The following is a 21,766-nucleotide window of genomic DNA, read 5'->3' as shown; positions in this document are numbered from 1 at the left end:
AAGAATAAACCTCCAAGAGCTTCAATCTGGAAATTACAGGAGTTTGTAACTATTAGATTATGGGATGTTTACTTCAGTTATTGCAAAGCCATCCCTCAAAAATAATGCAATGTGCATCTTATTTGACTGTCGGCACAACCTCATTTTCCACTGCATGTGCAGCCACTTACACCTGTGCAACGTAAGTTAAAAGTTCTCTGAACTCAGTTTTCAAAAGTGTAAAATAACTATCTTGTGAAGAATCAACCTCTGTGTGTTGCAGTAGAAGAAATGGAGTCTGCGCTCAAGAAAATAGACGTAATTGGTTTTGATATAAAAAGCTGCGTGTACAGTTTCTATTTAAATAGGTTATTGCATTCTAGAAATGTTAACCAATGTCTACGACAGTATAAACTGGCACTGTTCCAGTTAAAGGTGTTACCCTTCCAGCATAAGTTTTGCTGCACATTTACACGGTGGGTCTATCAGGATGCAATTACGTGGTTGCAAATCTAAGTAGCATAGACAAGGCCAATGATCGATACGAACAGAAAAGAGTAAGGAAGATTTGTTGTTACCTTGACCACGATAGCAAAATCCTTCCACTTAGATCTTAAACAACTGACAGGGAAGACAAACGTAAGAACTGCATTATCTGGAGGATCTTATGCATTAGTAATCAAGTACAGAATAAAAATTTGACTCTCTCTTTTTTAAAAACTGCAGATGGAGATGGATTTATATTATTATGCTTGAGCACAGAATTTGTTCCCAAGAGCGAGTAGATAATGCATTTGTAGCATACCAGTTACTGATAACTAGTCTGGTTTCTTAAGTATATTTCTGTGGGAAACAGCATGCACCTCTGCAAACGTGTCACGCTTGGTGCTTTTATATGTTCGTGTTATTGTTCAACTATGGAAGAAAAGCACATCTATATATACTATGACATAGAAAACAACACAGCGGAGTCACACATTTGCACTTAACTGCTAAGTTTTTGTTGTTACTCTGCCTGTAATTATTTTCAGCTAGAAAACATTTTTTTCTCTGAAAATACATATTGCTGAACGTTAGAAAAACTTGAAAAATATAAAATTGTCAGGACACGTAGCCATTTTTAATGTAATGGTCAGCTTTTACAGCATTAAAGAAACGGGTAAACAAAGCACCTTCTGAGAGTAAATCCTCATGTGTGTCTAATACCTTAAAGATAGTGTATTTTTTTACAGAAAAGCTATACAACAAATTATTAAGGAATTTTCATTACTACAGACAGATTTCCTTTAGCCACTTTGAGATTAAAGTTTCAACCAGCTCAGGATTACATTTTTCACTACTGAGTAATCAGCACTTAAGTGCAAACTGTTTAATTGTCCAGTGCCGTTCTCCGAAAGATGCGCCTACCCTTAGACACATATGTAAAAACACCCCCAAGCCTTAACGTGCAGAAGTTTAGGATTACCTAACAATAACCCGAGCCCTGCTGTAACAGATGGTAGAGCTTCACCATTACCCAGAAAGCCCGATGGCGGCACGTCCTCCGGCTCCGTCACCTTCGGCGTGGCTGCCGTAGGCCCATCGCCGGGCCTTTCCCTACCGTACGCCCCAGCGCCCACCGCTTTCAGGAGCTCAATTCCTGGCATTAACGTGGAAACTGCAGGTCCTCCGTGCTGTGAAAAAAAGAAAAAAAAAAAAAATCGCTGTTCAAAAGCGCCAAGAGCTCGGAAACGTTGGCCGCTGCCTGCCGTACGCGACCCCACGCCACAGGTCATCGAAGCGCTCGTTCTCGGTGTAACGCGACGGCTTATTTTAACAATTCGGCCCTAAAAAAATAAGCTGTGCTTTCAGCTGGCGAGCCGCAAGCACGTGTACTTAGCATTTCGAGGCAAGTAATAATAAGAACAACTAGATAAACAAGCGAGGCCCCCCCCATCCGGGGGGCGGGGGGGGGGGGCAGCCGGGCAGGCCGGGGGTCCTGCGAGCGCACGACAGCCTCGAAACCCCGCGCGGCTGCAGCGGCAGCCAGAACCTTCGGCGTAAATCAGGGTTTTTAAAGGACGCAGGCGTGCGGGTGCCGGGGCCGGGCGGCGCCTCGAGCCGGCGGCCCGGAGCCCGCCGCGACCCCCGCGTCGCTCCGCCCGGGGACGACGACGCGGCGGCGAGCGGGGCCCCCGCAACGGGACCGGTGTTGGGGGGAAGGGGAGAGGGCAGCTCCCGCCTTCGGCCCCACCTCACCCCGCGGCCTCCCCTCCCTGCCGGCGGCCCTGTCAGGCCGCCGCCTCCCCGCTCGGCTCCGCGCGCGCCGGGCCCCGCTGCCCGCTGCCCGCGCGAGGCAGCGCGGCTGGCGCCGCTCCCGGCCGCCGCCTGCGGCCGCCGGGCCGCTGAGGCCGCGCGTGCGGGCGTCTCCGTGCGGGGGGATTTGAAACAGCCGCTCCAGGGGCAGCGCAGCGGCGGCGTCCAATCAGCGGCGCGGATTTTTCGCGCTGGTTCTGGCCGGAGGAGGGGGCGGGGCCGCCGCGCAGGATCGCCGGAGCCGCCGCCGCCGTTGCCGCCGCCGTTGCTGTTGCCGTGTCGCCTCGGCTCCCGCCGACCACCGCCGCCGCTCCCCGCCACCGAGCTACCGCCTCCGTCTCCGCCCGGCCCCCGGGGTGGGGGGGGAAAGGATGCGTTAGGGCACAGGTCAGTAGGCCGGGAGAGCACGGCTGCGTCCCCCCCCCCTCCCGCTTCTCCTCCCCTCCCCTCCCGCGGGAAGGGAGGAGGCACCCGGGGCACGTTCCCGCAGGCCCCGGGCCGGAGGCGGGAGTGGCGGCGGCGAGGCTCCCTCGCCCGCGGGGATGCTGCCGCCCGGGCCCTGCGGAGCCCCCCCCCCTCCCCTCCCCGGGCCCTACTCGGCAGCGTGGGGGCCGGGGTCCCGCCGCCGGGCATCCGCTCCCCCCCCCCCCAGCCCACCCCAAATCCCGCGGCTTCCCCCCCCCCCCCGTCCACCGCCGGTGCTCGGCTGCCCGCCGCCTCCATCGCCCTCCCTGCCCGGGCCGCCCGCTCCCGTTTCCCCCTTCCCGAGAGGAGGCGGGTTTTTTTTTTTTTTTTGTTTGGTTGGTTGGTTCCCCCCTCCCCTTCGCTACCTGGGCCTCGCCGAGACCCCCCCCCACCCCGTGTCCCCTACCCCCCCCCCAAAAGGCTGCCGCAGGATTTCTGCCGCCGGCTGGGCCTGGCTCTTGGGTGGCGGAGGAGCGGAAAGGAGCGATGCCGAGCCGGAGTCCCGGCTGTTGCAGCTTCATCCTTCCCCCCCGCCTCCCCCTGCCCTCCTCCTCCTCGCCGCTGCGGGAGGTCGGGGGAGGCATAAAGGGGCAGTAAGGGAGCGGTGCCCACCGCTCCCCCCTGGGGAGGGGGATTAAAAAAAAAAAAAAAGCGGGGAGGGGGAAGGTAATCAATCAGTGCAAATCGGACAGAAAAGGAGGGGGCCAAAAAAATAAAAATAAAAAAAGAAGGGGGCAGGAAGGAAAAAAAAAAACCACCCTCCCCGAGGATTTAAACGGCCTCGTCGAGGGTGGGGTGGGTGTAGGGGCCCCCCGGGGCGGCGCGGGTGGGGGGCGGCGGGGGCCGCCCCTGCCCCTTCCCTGCGGGTAGGACCGGGATCGAGCGGCAGCGGGAGCGAATGTAACTCTGGAAATGTATGGAGGGGGAAGCCATGTTTGATTTATTCCTCCACTAAACACTGGTGTGATGATCCTTCCCCTTACACCCTTCTGCAGTCCACCCTGGACCTGTATGGGAGGAGAGCCTTGCTAGAAAAACGGAAAGAAAACATTCCTGCGAGGGCTCACGGGCTCCGAGGCTCAAATCTTCATTAAAGTAGAGGAGGATAGGGCTCTTGTAACTTGAATTGATATTTGTGTGGTAAAAGAGCCTGGGGAACTTGTATTCCCAAGGCCATAGTTACAGCTCATCCGCTGTGGCTTTACCGCTCTGGGGGTGGAGAAGGGAATTTGCCACACTTCTTGAATGTATTTATACTTGCTTTTTTGATTTTGATTTTTTTTGGGGGGGGGGTTTGTTTTTTTTGAAATGTGTCGGCTGAAAGGAGGAGTAAATACTAGAAGTGTAGAGATGGTAAACACTTTAAACAGATTTCAGAGAAAATGGGCCTCTTGCTAACAGCCATTAAAGAGGCAGGAGGCTGGTATCAGTCACTGCCCATGTTTTTTTTGTGTGTGTGAATAGTTTCCTTATTGGCATTTGCATTAAAATTGGTATGTAATGTTTTTTAAATTTAGGAGCTAATTCTGCCTGTGCTGAGTAAGCTAAACGAGGTTTCTATTAGCAAAAGGAACATAGTTTGCCTTTCAAGTCCTTTCAGACATCTAAGGAAGGTAAATGTAAACGCTGTAGGATGGCAGTGAAGTTTGTAATAGATTTTGCAAAGTCTCCTTGCTGGTGGTTTGTGTGAACATACATGCTTACTAAAATTCCTTAAACGTGGAATGTGTGGCTGAAAGAATAAATTGGTTCTTCACCAGAATCTTCGTATGTGAGTAGAATCTCTGTCAACTTATTGTTTAAAGCTATTATTTACTTATTTTGCTGTGGGAATTTTACTCAGGAAATGCAGTATATCAACCTTAATAAACTCCTCAGTTTCACAGTGCGGAATTACTTGACTGTTGGATGTAATCATCGAATAAAACCACTGTTTTGCAGTACTACTCAGGGCTCACTGCTTATAGTATATGCATTTTTGGATTTTTTTTTTTTTAAAGTAAGTATCTGTATCTTATTTATTAAAACAGGTACTGGGGTTTTGATCTAGTTTGCAGCCATCAGAAAATATGGTAATTTTTCACAGTATTTAGATATAAGATCTCTGGATATTCCTGGATGCGATATTGCTAGTTGCTGTGAAGGTTATAGAAATATTCACTATCATGTATGCTCAGAAAAATTCTATTATTAAAAGTACCATCAAACCTTCTAATTTATCAAATATTGTTTGAGGATATCAGAAGAAAACTAGGCCATTTTACGTTAAGGGCGTGGAGTTAAAGTAATTTCTGCATTTGAAATTAAATGTAGAATATATTTTGCAACTCCTTTTAGTTCAATATGAATCCAAAAAATAACTCTTAAGAATAACATTTTCTTAAGAAAACGTTGTGTTTTAATAGCTCTAGAACTACATGCTTTATCTGCAAAATGACAACGGGCTTCAGAAGAGAATGTTGCCTTTAAATTACAGTCTGCTTGTAAGATACTGGTTATTATGACACAAAATTTAACTTTTTATTTAGATTGGAAGCAAAAATGATTGTTGGGGAGGTTGCTTTCTAATATTTGGCTGCTGAAATTATTGCTGCATATGGAGAGAGATAATTTTTGTATAAATATATGATACATATCTGAGCGTGCGTTTGAAATAACGCGCTCGCAAAATAGCATAGGCATGGAAAGGAGGGATTGTTTTTCAGTGTCCTATTGTTTGTGGCCCTTTCACCTCTCACTTTTGCTCTGAGCCTGCTTTTTGTTCTACTGGTGTCAGTATGTTTCCAAAGCGAGGCCTTATTTCTACGGACTGATAAATGCATGTGAATTCCTGTGGTTGATCAAAGACTATTGACTGCACTGGAACTCCATGCATATATAAAGGTTCACCTGCTCTGGTCAGATTACTGAATCAAGGACATAGTTTATGATGAGGGGAGGATACATACGCAAGTAATGCAGCGTTTAGGTCACCACTGGTCACTCCTCCTTTGAGATGCTTACATAACTACAAAGAGATCTTGTAATGTTTTAAACGTAGAAGATTACTGCATGCATGACAATTTCAAGCATCTCCTCTGTAGAACAAGGTAAAGCACCTTGCTTTTTCAGAAAACAAAAATTTCAGCTCTCCGCAAGAGCAGCGCACTATGGGAAGCTACTCCTGAGTGGTATTGCTGAAAACAACAGATATCCTAACATTCAGTCAACAAATATCAATGAAAAATGTCTGATGGAACTCATAATAATGCAGTAGATGATGACTGCCTATTTTTGTATTAGGTTTGTGGCTATCCTATTTGAGTTCTTCCGTCATTTTTCTTCAAAGACGAATGAAATAACATTACGGTTGACTAAATAATCTTATGATAGACCTGCTGTAATTCTGGTATCTAGCCTTTGCACGAGGGAAGAATGGAAATTCTGAAGTGGATCAAAGTGGATAAGTAAGTCCACGTTTCTATGAAGCATCATTTCCCAGCTAGGACGTAGCTTTGAGACGCGTCTTCGCTGAGGATGTACTGGCAGCTTGGTAACATAAATGAGAAGGCAGAGATGAAATATGGCGACCAGGATAAGTGATCAGGTGACAGGGTGGAGAGAAGAAATAATTTCCCATCAGAGCTTGAGGCACGAGTCCAGATTTTCTTTGGTGCATAACTGTGGAGGATTTGAGTGAAAGAGGGTTGGGGGAAGGTGAGCCTTGTTAACGTGCTATAGTCGCCCTACAGTTTGTCAGTTCACATAGCCAGTCAGATGGGTCATTTAGGTATTTTGTAAAATAAATGGTTACTTGGAAGGCTTGGGTTCTGAGAGTGCTTTTGAAGGAAAAAAGATGAGCTACCTAACTCCACCTTTTGCTGCCACTTCAAGTTAGCTCCTTTATGAACTTCTATCACTTGTGGCCATTGCAAGTAATAAGACAACTATACAAATGTGCTTATTTTCCACTTTCAGTTTATGTTGACAGAAGTTATACAAGTGATGTATGCAGTACTATTTTTAACACTTTTATTAAGTTGTTGGTGTCCAGCATAGTTACTTCATGTTTTCTTGCATCAGCACAAGGGGAAGTTTTTAAACATGTGTTACCATAGGAGAAACTTGGGATAAGTGCAATACAGTTACAAACTGAGTAAAGAGCAAGTGTCATACTCCATTCTGCTGCCCTTCTGATAAGTAGCAAACTACAAAAATACCCAAGATTTCTGGAGAACAGATCATATACTGTAATGCCCTGTGTCTAGCAGTGATAGGTTAACGTGTGGTCCAGTACGCATTGCTCTGCTCACGAGTGACTCTGTACTTTAGTGCCACGTAAACTATTGAGTCTTTGGTACCTATGAAAAGCTGCTTCATTATTTGAAGCTTATAAAGCTATTTCATATGTTAGATCTTTTAACATGTGTTTTGTGTACTACAAACAAACACCTGTTAATCATGATTGAGCCAAAAGTAAGGTTTCTACTATCCTGTTTGCTTAATGCTAAAAATAATGCCGCTGTGTGGAAATTGTTCTGACAGCACAGTGGTGTGATGAGCTGCACGTGGAAAGTAGGTGTTTGAAAATCTTTCTGAATGTTTCATAGCAATGAAATTAAATTGACTAAATATGGAAAAGTAAAGCGCTAGCCAATGCATATTTCAGAGTATTCTTCTGCTGGGCAAAATTACTTTACCTTCGGGCACCATTGATGTAGGTTATGTAGGTATTTGGCATATTTTGAAACTAATAAAATATGTAAGTGCTTTAAAGTATATGTGAAGTTGCAGGGGTTACTCAACAGGTGATGGTTCAGTTTCTAGTTTTGTCCCCATCCTTTTGACTTGTCCTGTTTTTAACCTAGTTCAAGATGGCAGTTTGATCTTGATTCGAACTTTAATATTTAGCTTCGCAGCACAAATTGGAACTATTTTCTGTTCATCCATGTTTGGGAGAAGGATGCAGGTACGTATGTGGCAAGTAACTGAAAAACTATAGCATGCTGTGCTACTTTCCTTGTAGCTGTAGCCTTCTGCAGCCAGAGTTACATATACTTACTTGACTTACGTAAAAAATACGTATTTTTTTAGAGCCTATTCAGCTTTCTTTGAAGGAATTCTTAACTTGAAATAGAAGCTTTAAAGTTTTTCCTTGTGCTGTCTGTGAAAGATAGTGTCAGTATCTGTCAGGTCAGCAAAATCTTTGGGGAAGTGTGAGGTGGTCTCTGTTCTGTAGGTTTGACAAAGACTAGCCATTTAACTTTGTCTTTGTGAAATCTGTTCTGGTTTGTACCCTGTATCAAAGTGTTAAGATACTGACACCTCATATCTGTGTTGAAATGCACACAAAAAACTGAGAAACTTGCATTTTAGAATAATAATTACCTTTAAACATATTTGGCCTTAAGGGTTACGGTCAGAATTCCATGTCTTCTTTGTCACTGTCAAAAACAAAATAGGGAATGAATGTTGTCCTCTTCTCATAATTCTGCCTTGTTAGGTAATAAATATACCGAGGAGTAGAAGAGGAAAGTTGTTGTGACAAAAATATTTTCAAGAAAGAAGGTTGAGGTCAGGCAAGATTTTTATTAAAAAAAAAAAAAAAAGTGATCTAAAATCCATTTGAAATATTTTGAAAAGCTCCTGATCACATAGTATAGAAGAAAGGGTACGAAAGAGATGCAATAAAGCAGCCTCTTATAGTAGTATTTGTGACCCGTTTCATTTATTACAAAATTGATAACAGATCGAATGTTTTTACATGTAAATGTTCCTGCTGTGGCATGGATTAATCTGTGGAGCTGAGGTTTGTAAGATTGTCTGTCAGATGAACGAGCTGTGGAACTTGCCAGCCTTGATAGGGTGCCACTGGAGCAGAGAACCTGACTGCACTGGCACTCAGAAATATCTAAATTGGGGAGTTATCTCTGTAGTAAAGAATGCCCAGATTCTACACTTAAAATAAAGCCAAAGGGATTTAAGCCAAAGTATGAACCTTGGAGAGCAGTGTAGGATGAAAGATATGAATATGGATTATTTTACTATATGGAGCAGTTGCCAAGTACTTTCAATCAGATGCTTCAGAAAGAAATTGATGTTGTGATTTTTCTATAGACACAAAATATAGACTATTAGAAGCTGTTTTGTAGTAGCATTCCTGAATAAACTGGGAACAAGTGCTGTGATTAAATCTGGAACGTGACTGAAATTCAGCAATAGTACAAAACCAAGGTATATAATCAATGAAATTAAAAGCATTAGGTTTAAAATGTGTAGTAGGAAATGTGTACACAATATGTATTCAGCAACAGAATGCCTGGCTCCAAAGCGGTAGTGAGAGCTGGCTCTTCAGAAACTGTGGAAGTAGTGATAGCAAGTACAATTGAATGATGAGGCTTATTTCATACATTCAGAATTTCTTACGTTTTCCCATAAGAAGTAGCTATGTCAAAATCTGTCCAAAGAACTAAATTGGATAGTGTAGTGAACCAATCGACATAACTAATCGGTGCTGACAGAGAAGACAGCAAAAATGGCAAAAAAAAAAAAAAAAAAAAAGCCCACCGTCCCCATTGCAGTCCCCTCAGTATAGAGGTTTTGGAAAGTGGGGAAGAAGGCCAAAAGAATTGGGCTTTGGGGCTGGAACATGTTTTATTCTTTTGCCCCCCAGTTAAGCAGGTATGCTACAAAATATCCACTTTATGAAAGATCATAAAACTTGCCACAAATTCCAGACCTCTAACAGTCATACTAATCTCTATTCTGGGGAGAGTCGTGGTGTAAACATAGTGAAAGAAATGGAAAGGGAATCAAGAGCTATGTAAATGATGGTAATGCATTTTGGCCAAAGCATGTTAAATCCCCAGCGGAGGGAGATACTTTGTACTTCAAACTACTGTCCTTACCAAAAAGGCCATTTGTTAGCAAGTATTTGGAGAGTGTCTACCGTTCCAAGTCTCTTGTGAACTCAGGCCATGTTTGAGTGTTCCTGGCGTGTGTCTGTCAGTTGCGTGCATTAGTTTATATTTCAGGTAACACGTTGATAAAATAATCAGCATAATTGAGTGCATGTAGTTACAGTTTATGTTTAAAAACCATCAAAATTAGCATAATTTGGCCCGGATTACGTTGTAGTTATGTTGATCCGATGCAAACAGATACGGTTCTTGATGGTGGACGTAAGTATATCAGCAAAATTCTGTAGTGCAGTTGAGTCGGGATTAACTATGTCTGAGCCTCCTCAGTTCCTTTATCTTCCAGTTTGTTTATTCATGTTATGGAATATGTATTTTAATGTACTGGATTTTTTAAAAAGTTACATTTTTAAGTGTTACCTGTCTGCAGTAAAGTGCTTTATCAGTCCAATTTATTGGTATTTTCTTAAACAGCAGACAACATAGCCAAATACTGCTCTATGCTAAAGATTTCATTACTGTACTGTATATACATAAAGCTAAGCTTTCACGCTATTGACAAGGCCTCGTATATCACTGGTGTCACAACACTGCTTTTTCGGGATTGCAGTGCACAGAGTGTTTCTGGCATCTAAATCCATTTGCATAGGTGAACAGGTTTTAATGCAGTGGTCGATTATGATTACAGAGTTCCAAAAGGTCCAGATAGAATGGTCGTACCCTCTTTATTAAATCAGTTGCTAAGTAGTCTGAGCTGGGCAACATTGTTCCTTTGCTTAGAAGTATAGCAGATTAATGTTTTGTTAATGTTGTGATTGTTTCATTACTTATCTTGATAACTTATTTTGTGATATCATCCCAGATTTGATCTTCCCTTCCCAGAATTTGTACGATCAGAATTTTCATGATACTCGCACTGACGCTTCAGGCAGTTGCCATGCTGTCATCACTACATATGGGAGTAAGGGCCAAATCATTGGCCACAGTGAAGAGGAAGCAAACAGATTTTTAGTGCATTAATCTGCTGCAGTGAGTATTCCTTAGAACCAGAGGATCCAGGTCCTGAAGATGTGGTGCAAGGAGTAGAGGTAGGAAGCCGAAAAGGAAAAGTAGTAGTGTTAAAGAAGGGATGGGAAATTAAAGTAGTTTGGGACGGTTGCAAAATATAAATGAGGAGGGAGCTCTGGACCAAAGGGCTGAGTTATTTGAGGTTATATTTGGTTCTTCATTCCCAAGATAAGCTGAAGCTAGAAGCATATAAAGAGAAAAAACTGGCCTTGTGAGGAAGAGAGACATCATTCAGTTGCTGAGTAAATACGTAGCCTGAACGAGCATTCTGGCTGTACTGTCCAGTCCTGTTTTGCTAGAGAGGGGCCTTCTCTTAAGCAGAACCACTGGGAACCCTCACAGGCAGAAGGTCTCAAGTATGGATGTGAAATGCAGCTCTTGGGCTTTTTTGCCTTTATTTATTTATTTTTTCCTTCTCTCGCCTAGCCATTTGCCAAGCAACTGTTGAGGTCCACCTTACAGCGGTTATTAAGTACTGGTGTTAAATCCAATGCAATTTCTACCGTTTTAGGTATTAACGTTCCCTTCTGCTTATTTGCAGAGGAGACAGCAATTCTCTTCTGTTTGCTTTGTGGTCCTACCACAGTTATCTGTAATCTCTCTTCAGCCAGAAGTACAACACTTGACAATAGTCTGAATTTACTCAAATCTGTCTCCCTTTACCACCCACCTTCAGCAACAGGAGTGAAACTGACAAAATTAATTTCTTCAGCAGTGACAAAAAAAAAATTTTTTTCTGATTTTGAAGAAAATAAGTTAAGGGGGAGGAGTCCTGCTATAGAATCTTCTAGCCTTATCCTCAACAGCAAGGGTTGGTTGCAAAAAAAATTCCTGAGGAGGAACAAAATTAAGCTGATCGGTTTTGTGAGCTTGCTTTCTGCAATAGCAAATAACCTCTAGAGCAAAGAAACTCTTTGCTTGCCATCTGCAGTTCACTACTGTGAGCTAGTGTCATGCTTCAGCAAAAGGCAGTAAATATTTATTTTAGTTGATGAAAATATACAGTTATAAGTTCTGAAACCTTATCCATTAGAAAAGCAATACAATTAGAAAGGAGGGTGCTACTGTTCTTTTAAAGACATTTGGTGGCAACTAACTGTAACTGAAAGTACATTGGTTATTTTAATTGTTTTCATGCTATTTTCAAAATACACTTGGTCTTTTTGGGCAAATGCAAATTAAGTCTCTATTCAAACAGTATTATGTATGCTAAGTTTACAGAAATTTTCATGTAGTCATTTAAACTTCATAGGCCAGCCTTGCCAGCTGACTGATTAACTGGAATCGTGATATCTCTACTGCAAGATGCATGAAATCTTTACTTCAGGTGCTTTTAAACTTAAAACATTTTTCCTTTAGACTGAAATTTCCTTTTTTTTTTTTCCCCTGAAGATTGGCAGTAGATTGTTAGAAAGTTTTTGTATAATTCTTTTCAGGTATCTATTAGCTACTATGGTAACGTTTTTCTCCTCGGAAGATAATGCTTTTGAATTTGCTGGATGGAGCTGGCTTATAGCAATTCTTGGCAAACCCACAATGCAGTTTTCAGTTATGCATTTTTTGCTAAAAGTAGATTCTGTTTAGCTCCTGTAGTAGTTTTTCATTATTTAATACGGTGAGGAACAGTCACAATATATTGCATGACAGAATATGTTTGTACTCCAATTTGATATTCTGGTTTTGTATACAAGATAATGTGAATAAGCATACTCAGATTTTCAAATATATTAGCAGAATGCATTATAGCTTTGATAATTTATTTTGTCTAATTACAATGTCTAGAGTATTTTTTTCTAATTCTCATCTTAAAATAGGAATAGCCCTTAGTCTTAAAATTGATGAGCGGATGAGAAGGCTGTTGTCATAATGTTATCTTTACCTTGCAGAAGAAAAAGCAGCAGCCATCTCTTAGCTTTTCCAGTGCCAGCTGAAAGCCTGATTCATAGATAGTAAAAATAGCTTATGTGGGTAAAGCTCTTTCAGTGTGAATTCTTACTTGGTGCCGCGCCCCCCTCCCCCCCCCCCCCCCCGGTAATTTACCTGAGAAATGGCTTTAAGAAAACCCTTAGACAAAACAGAAGTGGAATTTAATAGTGAAGCTTGTTGTTGATTACTTATTCTGTTCACTCCCTTTGGCAGAATTGGAAGGAATGGACTACTCCATTATTTCTGACACACAAGAAAAGCATCTCTGAAATTGCAGCAGATGTGGAAGAAATGAATAATAAGTATCACATAAATGATAGTGGCCTGGACAGTGAAGGAGGAATCTGACATGCAGGCTCACTGTATTTGGCACATGACTCCTGTCAGATGATGGACCTTCAAGTAATTAGTAAAATTGTTTTAAATGTCTGCAAAATAATTTGCCTCAGGTGAAGCTTGTTTTTAGTATAAAAATGTATACTAATCCGTTGCAGGGACCTATGCTTGTCCCATTAAAGCATCTAGAGACCTTTTCTGATAAGTCAAATCTCCGTTTGCTTATTGAAAATTATTTGATCACAGGCCAGAATATCATGTTTATTCAGTAAACTACTTAACTCTCATGGATTTTCTTCTTGTTAATGAAAATGGTATTTATTGGGTCACTGGACAGTTAATATGGGTAGATACTAGCTTAAGCGCATTATTTACCCTTACAGTGTGTGGTACTTTTGTGCACTTTCCTACCCTTCCCCCAGCTTCCTTTTCTATAGATAGTCATCTAGAAAGAGATAAGGGATTGCATTTGCTTCCATATGATATGGCTTTCCAGCACAAGCACAGTTAAATTAACTACCAAATCTAATCATACACTCAGCTGCTTCAGGACCTTACTTTACAAACTGTAATTGACCTGATCTTTTCTGTGGTCCGTCTCACTTCATTTTTGTGTGCCCTCTATTCTAGATCTCCTTGTGTTAATTCTGAGTTCATAGCACTGCTTGCTTCTCTGTTGTTGATCATTTTCCTTCCTTCCCCTTTCTCTGTGTTTCTGCTCCATTGTCTTCCCTTCACAAAATGGCTAGTCCTTTTTCTTGCTTATGGTATTGTACTACCACAAATATTAGATAGCAAAGATTGGGCAGAATTTAACTGTAGCTTTAGTTTTGCCCCCCTTCCTCAAACCCTCCTGTGACTACAGGTTTCCTAGCTTCTCATCAGACCTTCTAACAAAATCCCGCAGCGCTGCTTATTTTTTAAAAGGGGGCCTGGAAAATGCATATTGTCTCTTTCCTCTGGTGGTGGTCCTGGAGATGGTGGCTAACCTTAAGTGGCTCTCTAAAGAGATCTTATCTCCCAAATGGGACTACTTGACTGTATTTGCTTCCTTCCAGGTACTCATGTCTATTACTTTGCCCATTATTCTGCCCTTTACTCTAAGCCTCCACTCATCTGGCTCCGTTAATTCTTTGTACAAGCATGATGTATTTTTCATACTCTAAAATCTGTATGCTAACAGTTCTGATGCTTTCTGTCTCAAATTACTGTCTTGTAGCAAATGGTAAGGTGAGGACCTGGCTGCATTGACTTCCTTTGGCTGACTGTGCCCCTGAAATTGCTCTCTCTCTAGAATCTTCAGCGATTCTGGAGGCCTTTTCCAGTGTAGTGACCTGTATTGGTGAGACTCATTCACTGACAGTTCTGAAATGTGTGTTGTGTATCTTCAAATATATTAGTCAAATCAAGGTAACCCATAAAAGTTCTGGGTTTTCCATCCTGTAATCTTGTTGTTCCTCTTATTTTTATAATATTGAATTGCTATCTTTAGATTTTTGAGCTAGAAAGACAATAACTTGATTGCTTTAAGCCATGTCTCTTCGCTTAGGTATTTATTGGTCGTTGTCCAGACAAGGCCCTGAACGGCTTGGTTGGAATTGGCCCTGATTCAGGCAGGGGATCGGACCAGATAACCTTGGGAAGTCCCTTCTAACCTAAATTATTCTGTGATTCTAAAAATATTTTTTATTTTTTGAAATTCTTCAGCTCTTGCTTTTTCAGTGCGTCTAATGTTTTGATATTGAGTGCACTGCTAACGTAGTCTAATTTGATTGAGTTGTAACTGTTGCTTCTTTGAGTTGTCCAGATGTGCTTTCTACTAGACACCTGCTAGAAGACTTTCTAGCTTAAAGAAATAAGTAATGAGAATAAGAGTTCTTACTGAGCAGGAGAAAAATACTGGCAGAACTAGAGATGAAAACAAACAGAACAAATGTTATAAAATGTAGCTGTCTTGATCCAGAAACCCTGGCAAGCAGTTAGTGGAACCATATTAAAAATATTTTTAAGCTTACTGAGTAGTTCCTGGGCAGGAGGCAGTTGCACAGGGCATTTTTGATGCTGCTCCTCTTATGAGAAGCTGTGATTGACAGCAGTCTCTTAGGTGAGGAAGCTTGCGAGTGCAGTGTCTTGGGTGGTTCGGATAACCACTGGAGGGCGTCCGCAGCTGCAGAAACGCTACTGTGGAGACGGTATGGGTGGCTGCTCGTTTGTAGGCTTGCTTCTGAAATGGAAGGAATCTGGATGTCTAACCGAAAGCTCTGTTTTTGTATTCTGAATTACTACAGTAAAAATCTGTTGGGGGCAAAATGCAGGTTTTGCCACAATTTGGTCTTTGTGCGTGTGTATTTTAGTCATATCAGTAACTGTCAGCCTCACTTGTTCTATAATGGGTTTGCCTTTCTATAGAAATTGTAGAATTTGTCATGAGTTGTTCCTTAAAATAAGAGCAATTTCAGTTAAGAAATCTGCTGAATCAGAGCTTGAGACACGGGCATGTTCTTGATTTGATCTAGAGCTTTTCTTTTTAAAAATTGTCCATAGTTTTCAGGAAATTGCTGCTGCAATTAAATGAGTTCTCTTTGGGTTTAGTGAGTTGCTTTTTTTCTGTTCTGGTGGAGTTTTGGGGTTTCGTATGACTCCTTTCACAAAGGGTAGATGCCGTTATTGTAGTTGACCGATTTCCACTCATTTTATCAGCGACTTTGTTGATTATTCAGACTTCATCTGGTTAAAGACAGGCTAGAACCTTCCGTGTTGCAGACTCCCTTGGAGTTCAGGTATCCTTGCTGTTTTTACCTTGTTAACGGTTGCTGTTTGTTTGTCCCTGGAAAATGTAACTTCCTTCGTCCCTATGCTGTCATCTCTCAAATGAGTGCGTGCAGCTGGTATGGAGGGACATCCTTTTCTCTTGTGGGTACATTAGAGTAGTATATTAGGCAGATGGGAGCGCTTGTCAGCGACTGATGGTGCAACAATTTTTAGGGTTGGGGTTTAGGGCTCCCCCCACCCCCCACTCCAAGCCTTTGTGCATGAAAAGGTTTCATGTTGGTCAGTTGCTTCGAGGTCTGACCTGACACCTTTGCCGAGCTTTTCCAGGCTAAAGTAACGTTCGCTTAAAAGTATTTGCGTACATTATTTAAAATAGATGTATGCTATGCTGCTCCAGACGGAGAGGTAGCAAGTATATATGTTCTCATGAATGAGACAGTTGTACGCATTATAACATGTTTAGTTTAATAAACAAGGTGGTGAGATTCAAAACAGACGTCTTTTGTAGGGACTGACAATTCAGTAGTTATTAGTCTTTACTGTACTCTTGGAAGCATCTGAGATTGGATCTGATGAAATTTTGATGTGACAGTTCTTGGACTTTTCATTTATGAAACTGACTACCCCGAACATAGGTTGATTATTATCCTGAGCTTTGATAATATTACGGTGGCGCATTTCTCTATATCATGTATACTAGACCTGCTAATATGAAGAGTTTGTGTATATGAGTTTTAAAAATAAAAATAAAAAAAAAAGACATTATTTTCTGTTGTCCGTGCTGCCTTACCTAGGAGGCAAAGCCAGCATGAAGGAGTCATTCTGCCAGGTGCATTTGTGTGAGGGGTTAAGATCGTACAGTGCTGAAATGGGCAGGATTAGCCCTTGGATAATCTATCTAGAGCAGATAATAGTGTAGTTTTAGCTGTCTGGATGTTTTCAGATCTTTTTGTATGAAAAATAGGTATTCGATAATGTTTGTTATTACAAACCTAACACTCAAGCAGTTGCTTCGCTTGGTTTTATTTTGCACAATGGGGCCGCTGGCCTGTAGGGAAGCGCTCTTATTGGTGCTCAGCTCGTTCCCAGTGGAGAGGCGTTCATGATGCAAAGCATCACCTTTTATTCACTCTCATAGCCAGAAAGCTTTGGAATAAGTCTGAAGACTGACCTTTGTTTTCTTTCAAGGTGTGCTTTAATGGAAGAGTTGTAGAATTAGGTTGGAGAAACCTGTGATGCTGCTGTCCATGGTGTATTTGCTACAGTAATGCAGCCTGTGTGGTTTTTACTCTGTTTTAAACAGCGCAATACCTTTGAGTAATTAATGTGGGCAAGACTCATGCTGAAGATTATTAAGATGAAAGCTGTGATTTTGCTCTGTCTACGCTCTTATTTTAGTGAAAGTGACGATTTATCAATAAATCTATTTTTCTTGGAATTTTTCATAATACATATTAACCGATATTGAAGTGTTTTGGTTATGAATTTTGTAAGTAAAGCTTTCATGTTTTTTAAAAACTAGAATGGAGTACGTTCTGAGTGCTATACCAGTGGGGAAATATATGTCTGAATACTTACTAGCATTTCGTGTTTCTGTATTACTAAAAATGTTCTCTATTTTTTTCTTGTCTTAATATAGCATAGTAAGACTGGAAACACCTGGGCTGAATGGACTTTAGCATCAAAAGAAGTTCTCAACTGTTAGCTCGAAAAATTAACTACATCAAAATGAAGCAGGTACCAGAGATCCTTGGAAATACCAATGGGAAAACTCAGAATTGTGAAGTGAATCGTGAGTGTTCTGTCTACTTGGGCAAAGCACAACTTTCTGCCACTCTACAGGAAGGTGTCATGCAAAAATATAATGGCCATGATGCCCTTCCATTTATTCCAGCTGATAAATTGAAAGATCTAACCTCTCGTGTGTTCAATGGCGAATCTGGGGCCCAAGATGCCAAGCTGCGTTTTGAGCCCCAAGAAATAAAAGGAGTTGGAACACCACCCAACACTACTCCTATCAAGAATGGCTCTCCAGAGATTAAGCTGAAAATCACTAAAACCTACATGAATGGGAAGCCACTTTTTGAATCTTCAATTTGTGGAGACAATGGTGCAGATGTGTCTCAATCAGAGGAAAACGAACAAAAGCCGGCAAATAAGGAGAGGAGAAACAGAAAAAGAAGCATAAAGTACGACTCCTTACTTGAGCAGGGCCTTGTTGAAGCAGCATTAGTATCAAAAACTTCAAGCCCTACTGAAAAGAAGGTAGTACATTTTTTGCGTTCTTTCTTTAGTTAGGTTTGTTTGTTAATTATATCGATACTTCGTTTGTTACTATGCTGATCTTTCTTTTAGGTACTTGAATAGGTGCTTCCCCCAGACAGGTCGCTTACAGTATTCTTACTTCATCTCAGCTGGGGACAGGTGCGCTCTAGTTTTGGTCCATCTTGTTGTCCAGACTAGGAGCACACCATAATTCTGTTTCCATGCATATAAAGCCAGTCCTCAGAGGAGATCAGGGCAGGGTAGGTATGAAGCGGAAGTTTCATCAAGACATGCAGTCAAGACATGGCCAGGATGTGCCCTGGACATGGGAGCAAGGGAGGCCTCTAAATTTAGACAAAGCCTTTAACTTTTGGAGCATTAGGTCTTCTGGCCTCCTAGTAACCCAGGAGTTTCAGAAAAATAATTATTTCTATATTCCTGGTTCTGAGTTAAAGACAAATGGCACATATGCAGCTCGCAGTTGACTGATAAGCTAGGATCTGTACATTTAGATTTTTGGCAGTTCAATTGTAGTCCCTTCCCTTATTTGTGAGAGCTATTTTTGCTCACTATAACCCAGTGGACTGTATTCACTGAAGAGCTCTAGATATTTTTGTTGGACTAGATGATCTCCAGAGGTCCCTTCCAACCTAAACGATTCTGTGATTTTTGTTGAATGTCATTACCGTCTATGATCAAATTCTCCTAGATTTGTTGTTTTTACATGGATAGAAATAGAAGGTTTACCTTTTTTCTTTTTTCCTTCTGCTTTACCAAGTAGAAAATGACAATGCCGCTAGGAGCTCTTTTCTCCTTTCTTTAGTTTTTGTTGCTAGACTCCGTTTAAAGGAACGGAGTTTGCGCTCATTCCATCACAAAGAAACTTACATAGCAGGGATATTTTCATATATATAAAGTTTCTCAGTGAGTAATCCAGAACAGTGTTATGTAACAATCATGGTAAAACTTAATGGATGATTGAACACCTACTATTTTTAAACCCCTTCAGTGCAAAATGAATGTTATTATTTTCTGTCAGCTGAAGGTTTGAAAGTTTCTGTCAGCTGAACTAATTAATGTTGATTTTTATTTTTTCTCAAGGTCACACGTACAAGGAAGAGCAACACACTGCTGCTGTTACTTTTTTTTCACTTGTTAAAGACAATGAGTTTACAGATCTGTGTGAGCATTCTCATAATAACCTGATTAATATTTCTGGTATTTTAAATACATTATTCATCCTAGACCGTTTCCCTGCTGATATGTTTAGGAATTTTATAAAAGAAATAATGGATGCTTTAGCACTAACTGGTTCGGGCTTTCTCAACTTACTACTCGGAGGTAAAAAGTAAAAAACAGCTGTAGCGATTCTTTGTCCTGTTCATTGTTCACGACCGTAAATTTGAGCAAGAAGTGGTATTTTTACTTGTTAACATTAACAACTTCAGGATGTATGCATTTTTTATCTTATCCTTAAGGAAGAGGAGGCAACATCTAATATGCAGATCTACACAGTTTATTCTGAGCGACTGGTCATTCCGTTTAGGCCTTTCACATTAGTTGACAATTCAGAGTGGCTTTTATTTTTCCTGATGAGTGGTTCATTTAAGATCAAATGGAAGGTTGATTTGGGTTCTCCGAGTTGTCTCTTGGCCAGAAATGGTCAGGAGAAAATCACGTGAACAGTTCTTCCCAGGTTCTTGAGACTTGATGTCTGGACAGCGATAGGTTATTTGATCTTGTGCCAAATCAGTGGGTGGCCAAATCAGTGGGCTACCAAACCAGAACAGCTACTAGCCTAATCTCAGACTTTGCAGGATTACAGCCCTCTTCTTCTCAGAGTACTTGAAACAGAGAGTCAAGCCTCTGGCTTTTTTTCTTGCATATTGCACTTTTACAGCACAAAGTTTTTTGGTTTTTTTTTTTTCCCAATTTGACGATCACAGGATGTTTCATGATCTAAATCCTTGATTGTAAAAAGTCTAAGGCTTTACTTTCATTCAGAAAGAGGATTTGCAGCTGTGCAGGTTTAACATAAAGGGGAAAAAACCGACAATAATAGGGAGCATGCTGAAAGAGGTTCTTCAAGTGTTTGTCTGCATGTACACTAGTGATATACATGTATCCTGTGTGATCACAACTGGAATATTTTACCTATTGGTGTTCTTTTGGGGTCAGGCCCCTGCTCTTAAGTATTCTTTCATCACCAACATCCGAAGGCTAAATGTTACTACACAGTACTTTGGTTTTATGTAGCTGATTGTGGCTGTTAAGTGGAAGTCAGAGAAATGTCCCTGGAGTAAAAGCTGATTAATTGTGCCCCAAGATACTTATTTATTGTAGGTTACAAGTTAATGTAGAACCTGTTTGTCTGGTTTTGTTTCTGGGTTGTTTTTCTCTTTGTTTCTTGTTGTCCAAGCTTTTATTCTTCTGATTTAGCAAAAATTGCCCTGGTTCAAATACTGCCTTTTGTGTAAGGTAATTACATCTGTTTGATGGACATACTGGATTACTGTCCTGCTGAGGTGAGAGGCATATCAGTTAACAAATGTTCCACTGCTCTGTTGTAGGGTTTTCTTGTTTCAGCGTTTTTTGTTACCGTAAAGGAAGTTTGTTTGTTTGTTTGTTTGTTTTATCTGCAAGTCAGTTTTTAATCTGGAATGAGTGTGATCTACTCAGTTGTGGCTTAAGTTAGATTGCTGTTGATACCGTAGCCTTTCCGAGGCTCCTGAGAAAGAAATGTCCTGCTTTCACTTTCCCAATTTAAAGTAGAGGAAGTAAGGCAAGCTGTGGTTCTTCCCCTCTCTGCCCTCCTGCGTTTCCCCTCTCCCCAGCATGTCACCATCTGAGGAGTTTGTTTTAGAATCCAGGCTTCATTTAGCAACTCTGACACCAAAGTACATTGGTATTGTATGTTCTGTGCCGCTGGTGTTGTGTATCATATGTGAGATGTTAGAATCAACACCAAACCCGTGGCCTCTGAGAGCTACCCCCTCCGTACTGCTGCTTACAGTGGTGGCAGTGCGCTTCGGTGCTGGGAGGTTTGGCAGTGACTGCCTTCTGAGAGATTGTTTTCACTGGTCATAGTGCTACCAGTTTTGAATGAAAGAAGAAGAGTGAGAACTTTTCTGTGTTATTTTCCCACTACCAGTGCTTTTGTTAGAAGTGAAATAATTGTCTTCTGCATTGGAGGATGATGAGAGAGGTTTATTTCATGTAATAATACAAAGTAATTCAGATCCCCTGAAGTAATCCAGAGTCCTCTGCAGGAGATACAGAGGATAGATACCTCTGCAGCTCTCCTGCTGGTGGTCCCAAAGTGCATCTGTGCTCTCTAACTGTAAGAACAACTGTGTGTGCTCAACTGGCACGTTTGAGCTCGTTCGACATAAGCCAGATTGGGTCTAGAAGCAGCGGTTCACCCTTTTGGCATAGCTTCCTGGCATGGCTTCCTAACATGGGCAGAGTAGCTCAGGAAAGCAGCAGTGCTCCTCCCGGAACAAACCTGGAAGGTCCACGCGCTGCTGTACTTGGTTGTTTAGGGATTCCAGCTGTGCAAGTTGTACATGATCCAAAAGCTGCATCTTCAGCAAAGCTTCCTGTCTCGTTGTCTTGCAGCCCTCATCTAGTGTTATACCAGAAACTTGGCAGTTTGGTGCTATCTCTCCTCACTACAGTCTATAATGATTTTGCAGCAGCTACCTGAGGAGCAACCGCAAGTTGGTGGAGGAGTTTCATTAGTCAGGATAACGTCTTTGTGTTGC

At 41.7% G+C, this 21,766-nt stretch overlaps 1 protein-coding gene across 8 annotated transcripts in view; it reads left to right on the top strand.

Annotated features, from left to right (window-relative positions):
- The window catches only part of NSD2 (nuclear receptor binding SET domain protein 2), a 103,940-nt gene that overhangs the window by 23,540 nt on the left and 58,634 nt on the right, over positions 1-21,766 (top strand). For 2 of the 8 annotated variants that reach the window (XM_068943559.1, XM_068943565.1), the window contains exons 1-2: positions 2,463-2,661; positions 17,377-18,002. In XM_068943559.1, the coding sequence (XP_068799660.1) occupies positions 17,406-18,002 (597 nt within the window). In that variant the 5' untranslated portion in view covers positions 2,463-2,661; positions 17,377-17,405. Of the gene's footprint in view, positions 1-2,462; positions 2,662-9,099; positions 10,724-11,955; positions 12,031-12,842; positions 13,079-17,376; positions 18,003-21,766 lie in introns of those variants that run through there. The other 6 variants (XM_068943560.1, XM_068943564.1, XM_009686124.2 and 3 more) reach the window with 5 other exon arrangements.

This window comes from Struthio camelus, chromosome 4 (genome assembly GCF_040807025.1).
Source record: "Struthio camelus isolate bStrCam1 chromosome 4, bStrCam1.hap1, whole genome shotgun sequence".
Taxonomy (NCBI): domain Eukaryota; kingdom Metazoa; phylum Chordata; class Aves; order Struthioniformes; family Struthionidae; genus Struthio; species Struthio camelus.
This window is presented reverse-complemented; position numbering and strand designations above follow the sequence as displayed.